Consider the following 5,974-nt stretch of genomic DNA (forward strand, 5'->3'; position numbering starts at 1 on the left):
ACCAATGTTCCCTCTAAGCTGTGGAGTCTTGTGAGCGAAAATCCTACTTTGTGAGCTACGGGCATTAAAGTTGTGAGCGAGCCATTTGGTTGCTGCATAAATTAGTTTGCTTTGAGGCCATCCTTCCTGAGCTAGAGCGAAAATCTGTGAGCTCGAGGCTAAAAAACTGTGAGCTAGCTCACACTAACTCAGCTTAGAGAGAACTCTGGTCAGCACCTAGGTTACCCAGTTGAAGCTGAGTGTCAGAATGCTGAGATGTACCTCTTGGGGAATCACAGTGATTTCCACAGCATTGGAGGGAGGGTATGGATGGACAGCCTGGTCACATAACAAGGAGAGAGCGAGACTGGGGATGCAAAATGGAAGCAGAATGATCATGACAACATCCTTTAGAATAGAGTGTACAGTGCTAGGGAAAGCAACACTGCTGTCTCTTCCCCATCTTAACAAATCTCTTGCATACTATTTATTTATTTATTTGTTCGATTTATATCCCGCCCTCCCCACCAAGGCGGGCTCACCAGATAGGTGCTTTGTAACAAAACATATGGCACAACCAGCTCCTAGTACTATTATAAAATATTTTAATGCCAACAAAGTGGGAGACTAATGCCCTCATTGGGCGATAAATTATTATTAAGTTGTACTTATATACTTCCTGCCAACCTAGCAGTTCGAAAGCAAGAAATTGCAAGTAGATAAATAGGTACCACTTCAGTGGGAAGGTAACAGCGTTCCGTGCGCCTTGGTGTTTAGTCATGTCGGCCACATGACCACGGAAACGTCTTTGGACAGCACTGGCTCTTTGGCTTTGAAACAGAGATGAGCACCGCAACCCTAGAGTCAGATTCAACTGGCTTTTGAGCAAGGGAACCTTTACCTTTTTACTTACATACTATATTTACCCAAATGCAAGACTAGTTTTTTTCCAGGTAGACGCTTTGCAGCAAAACATATGGCATAGCCAACTGCTGGTACCAGTTCAAAGTATTTTAATGCCAGCAAAGTGGGAGCCTAGCACCCTGAGAAATATAAAATTGGGCTATAAATTATTAGTAAACCATATTACATACTGCATTTACTCAAATGCAAGACTAGTTTTTTTTTCCAGGTATGCCATCAAAAAAGAGGTGGTCATCTTACAATCACATACAAATTACAATTATGTCCAGTAATAATATTTTTTGTATATTACTGGGGGGGGGAAATCATCTTCCTTTCGAGTAAATATGATATTTTAACAAAAGAATCTAATAGAATGAATTGGGTTCCAAGTTAATGTATTTAATACTGAAATACTATTTGTTGAAGAGGTTTATCTTAAGAGATCCTTGCAGAAGGCAGTGTACAATGAGTTTTATAAAATGTTAAAGAAATGGCCTATCATAATGACAAGTAAATTGATACTGTAGGGTGTATGTGTGTGTGAGGCACACAGACACACTGTACGGTCCATGGAGGCTGTGTTGTCTAGTCAGAGGAAGGGGGCAACACTATCTTCAAATATAGTGCTTCATGTCTCCCCACTCCCCCTCCAAAAAAAAGGATTGTCAGCAGCTAACTTATATAAGAAAAATGAATTCAAGACATCACTAGGGTGGATGTTGAACCTGCCCTTGATAATTTATTTCTTAGTGTGTTCAGAAAAATTTCTGTATTGCCTCTCCAGGCAACCTGCCTAAGACAGTTTCCAAAATAAAAGGTTTTGACTTTACTGCAACACTATCTTCAAATATAGTGCTTTATGTCTCCCCACTCCCCCTCAAAAAAAAAAAAAAGGATTGTGTGTTCAGAAAAATTTCTGTGTTGCCTCTCCAGGGAACCTGCCTAAGACAGTTTCCAAAATAAAATGCTATAAAAACCTAACACCATGAAAGACCCAACATAACATACAAAAACATAACACCATTAAGACCCAGCATTAAAAAACCAGTAATGGCATAAAAACATCACACAGCTTAACATGAGTTTTACAGTTTTCGGTAAAAGCAGACTATTGAAATGCTGTTAAAAGATCTACCCTTTAATTAAAATTACTCCAGTTCAAAAATTAAGACTTTGAATTTTGATAGATCCATGCTGGAATGTTCCTTGATAAAGTATGAAATGTTGGGACCCGGCGTTTATATGCAAGAAAAATATATTTTCAGACAAGCTTTATCTGTTTTCAAAAAGTCTGCCTGATAACTCTCTGAAAGTTTATTTATGATGCACAGGCTCATATCCGAATTGGTTTATGTTGAGGATGGGATGGCTTATTGCTTCTAAAAGGGGTTCCCTACAAATTAGACTCAGTATTGGGATAGGATGCATGAGGCTGGTCCAGGAAACTCAATAATGATCCAAATGTATTATTTGAAAGGGGTACAGATTTTGTGTTTTAATGGTACTATATAAATCTGGCAAAATGTTCTGGAATACTTACCAGTATTGTCATAAGGAAATATGGCAAATCTGTGTGTACTCATTAATAAGCTTTTCTTACAAATAGTACAAAGTGTTGTAGAGTTCAATGCATTTGCTTTTATACACTTCAAATTGTCCTTAATTTTTTAATATCACTTGTTTGTTTTGTCTCCCCAGATATCTACTTCTTCATCTGTGCAATACTGTTTTATTGGGACTTTGCCATGCTGAAAAAAAGAAAAGGCAAAGGGCTGAGGAAATGTTAGTGAAACTGTCTGGATTTATAGTATTGGACATCTGAATGACCAAGCAGAAATGGGCTTGAGTTCAACTTCTGCTCTGTTGAGTTAAAGGTGAAATACATTCCCATGCTGTGGAGTCAGTTTCACCTACAGGTTGAAATTTTCCTGATTTACGATTATTATTATTTTTTAATCTTCAGCATAACTTACATTTTAGTGTTTGTCATTGAATAAAAGTGACTGGAAATACTACCATTATATCAGAAAATTTCTAAATCTGTCTATTAAGTAATCTTCACAGTTAATTTATACTAATTTTATTCTAAAATGTCATATCCCTTTTCTCCTTAATGTGGGACCCAGCACTGTTTTTAAAGAGAAAGCTGAAGTAGGATCACGTGGAGCCTTTCACATAATCCTTTCACAAAATCCTGCTGTTTTACAGTATATTTCTATGCGGAGTTACTGCTGTCTAAGCCCACTGAAATCAACGGAGTAATTATGTGGAGGATTGCACTGTCTGGCTGCTGCTTTAAGATTTCAAGACAGTGAAAGGCCTTGTTTCATGTACCTGTCACCACCATGCTGCTTCACTGTGCCCTTTGCTTACAGCAGTGAGCAGAATTTTAGTTTCATCAGGAGGTGAGGAGGCAGAACATCCATTTATGTTAGGCAGGGATTGTAGTCCAATTTTGGAGAAAGGTGGGCTAAAACCATTACAAATAAATAGCATGGCAGAAAGTGCATCTTCTCTCCATGACTGCAAGTATAGAAGGAGTACACTAGGAGAGTAGTATAACAAATGAAGACTGATCAAGACTTAAGGCAGGTAGTTGTGAGGATACATGGTAGTGCCATATCAGAAGAACTGACAAACGTGCATTTTAGAGTGTACCAAGATTTAGGAGAATTATTGTAGGTGGGAGGCTCCACTATGCAAACACAAACAGCAAAAATTACAAGGAGAGCTTAGCAACTATATGAACTTCCGGAAACAATAAATATATCAAAAAACCTTTTCGTACCACCAACAGTCGAGACTAGGGTCTATCGGGCAAGGAGCATGCGCTCTCCTTTGTTCTGCGTAACGCCTTTTCTAGAGGTTGATGGGAAATGTAGTCGCCCGCCCCCCCGGTTTCTTGCCCGAGCAAGAATGGTACCCGAGCCCTACAACATATTGGGCGCTCCCTGTCTAGAATAGAACGCCTTTCCCCGTTTTAAAACGGCGAGTTTTAAGCGCCAAGAGAGAGGGAGGGCCCTACTCGCGCGCCCCTAGAGAGCACAGGTGAATGGCGCCCTTCGGCATCGTCCATCCCCCCGGAAGTTGGGGCCCTGCGCATCGCGCCAGTCTTTTCCAAGCCCGAATAAATGCTTGAAGCGTCATTCCCTGCGAGCAGCAGCCTCGTGGGAGGAGGAGGGGCCTCAGCGGCGGCCTCTTCAAATCATGGCGGCGGCGGCGGCGGCCATGAGTCCCGTTACACGAGAGCAGCAGTTGCTGCTCCGCCAGGTCAGTCCCTTCAGTCGTTATTTTCCGCAAACGACCATGGCCAGAGTGGGGGAAAGGAGATCCGAATCGGGCAAGAAATCGCCGGAGGCGCTCAGGGGCGGGCAAAGACTAAGAGAGTGTCTTTGCTCCCGTTGCGGCCAATAGGCTGGCTCCATTTCTGTATCCGTAGCCGTGATTTGCTAAGGCTTTTCCAATGAGCTGGACTGGTTCAGAGAAGGCGATAGCCGTGCGCCCGGGTCAGGCTTCTAGTGTTCAGGGAACTTCTCGCCCGCTTAGCAAACAGAATGATTTTATTGTTCCCACGGGAAGATACGTGAATGTGGCTTTCCGCAGTGGTTACACTTAATATGTATGCGAAGAGCGAAGTAGTCGCGGCGGTCCCTTAGCGGGGTGGTTTTAGGGACCTGCCAGTTCCCCGCCGCTGCCTTAATGTTGTAGACAGGTGCCCTTTCACAATTTATCCTGTCGGCTGTGTGTGCTGGGTGAGCAAAGAAGAAAGGACTATGTATTAGATCAAGGAGTATGCTACGGACGTTTTCTGCGGTGCAGTTCTCGGAGTTACAGCCACTCCCCTTAATTATTTACTGTTGGGTCTCTAGAGTGTGTGCTCTCTGTATTTGTATGAACGTAGATCATCGGCAGATTTCATTTTTAAGATGCATATGCTGCATTCAAGGTGACACGAACTAAAAGTGGTATCATTAAATTAATAGATGTTAGATCGCTGCTAACAAAGAACCGGAGAGTAATTTCAACAAAAGTGATCAGCATTATTGTAGGTAGGAACAAGCGCTTGAAAGAAGTCATAACCAGAACAACTTAACATTGGGAGCTAGGCTCCTTTTAAACATTCCTGGGCTAACGTAGCCATGCCTATTTATAATAAACAACCAATGAGGTTGTGCAGATAACTCCAATGAAAGTCCTTCCCGAATTGGTAGAGTTCTGATTGGTTGCTGTTGTGGAGCTACCAATAGCAAGTTGGCTTGGAGGAGCCTTCCTCTGGCTCCAGCTTACCATGGAGAGTTAATGCAGTGATTCATGTAAGTCTTTTTGAATACACCACAATTCCTCCCCCCAAGTTAAAACAATGCAGCATTTCTAAAACATACATTCACTGTTTTCCAAAAATATATGCATCAGTCATTACAATACAGTCTATTGCAATCATAATCGCCCAGGTACGATGGCGCTCGCCGTGCACGCTGAGACCTGCGGAGCTGTGCAGGCTCAGGGGGCAAACTCAACTGTGGGTCACCTATGGGCTCTACAATGACTGGGTCAGGCACACTCACTGCTGGGGTTGCAGCCTCGAAACCAGGGGTCTGCCCTGCTTCAGGAACAATACCTCTGTGTCTGGAGGTCTGAATACATACTCAGGTTCAGCAAACTCTGCTGTCGGAGAGTCAGCGCTGTCCTTCGCCCATCTCCTCCTCAGCTGGTCTATGTGGCGCCGCCATTTCCTGCCGTTAGGCAGCTCGACCACATATATTCTGGTGCCTATGTTTTCGCACACCACACCACTCTGGGGAGCCATGAGTGCCCTCCAGCATAATTCCGGGCAAATACTTTGTCCCTGGCCTCGGACATGCGCACTTTCATTGGCGTATCCTTGCGCTCTGGCTGCTGTTCATTTAAATCCGGGTACAACCGATTCAAACGGGTAGTCAAGCGTCGGCCCATTAACAACTTGGTTGGACTACGGCCCGTGGCACTACAGGGGGTGGTGTGCTGCCTCAAAAGAAAAGAGCCCAGTTTCACACTCCAATCTCCTTTGTACATTTTGCTTAAGGCCTCTGGTCATTCTGACCATTCTCTC

General features: G+C 43.1%; 2 protein-coding genes across 4 annotated transcripts in view; both read left to right on the forward strand.

Annotated features, from left to right (window-relative positions):
* Positions 1-2,895, forward strand: part of YIPF1 (Yip1 domain family member 1) — a 14,183-nt gene extending 11,288 nt beyond the window's left edge. For all 3 annotated transcript variants that reach the window (XM_015427707.1, XM_015427708.1, XM_015427709.1), the window contains exon 10: positions 2,584-2,895. The gene's annotated coding sequence lies outside the window, so the exon portion shown is untranslated. The remainder of the gene's footprint in view (positions 1-2,583) is intronic.
* Positions 2,896-4,073: 1,178 nt separating this feature from the next.
* Positions 4,074-5,974, forward strand: part of NDC1 (NDC1 transmembrane nucleoporin) — a 22,596-nt gene continuing 20,695 nt past the window's right edge. Inside the window, exon 1 of the mRNA XM_015427706.1 lies at positions 4,074-4,155. Coding sequence (XP_015283192.1) covers positions 4,093-4,155 — 63 coding nt within the window. The 5' untranslated portion in view covers positions 4,074-4,092. The remainder of the gene's footprint in view (positions 4,156-5,974) is intronic.

This window comes from Gekko japonicus, unplaced genomic scaffold (genome assembly GCF_001447785.1).
Source record: "Gekko japonicus isolate JY-2015 unplaced genomic scaffold, Gekko_japonicus_V1.1 scaffold332, whole genome shotgun sequence".
NCBI classification, from domain to species: Eukaryota; Metazoa; Chordata; class Lepidosauria; order Squamata; family Gekkonidae; genus Gekko; species Gekko japonicus.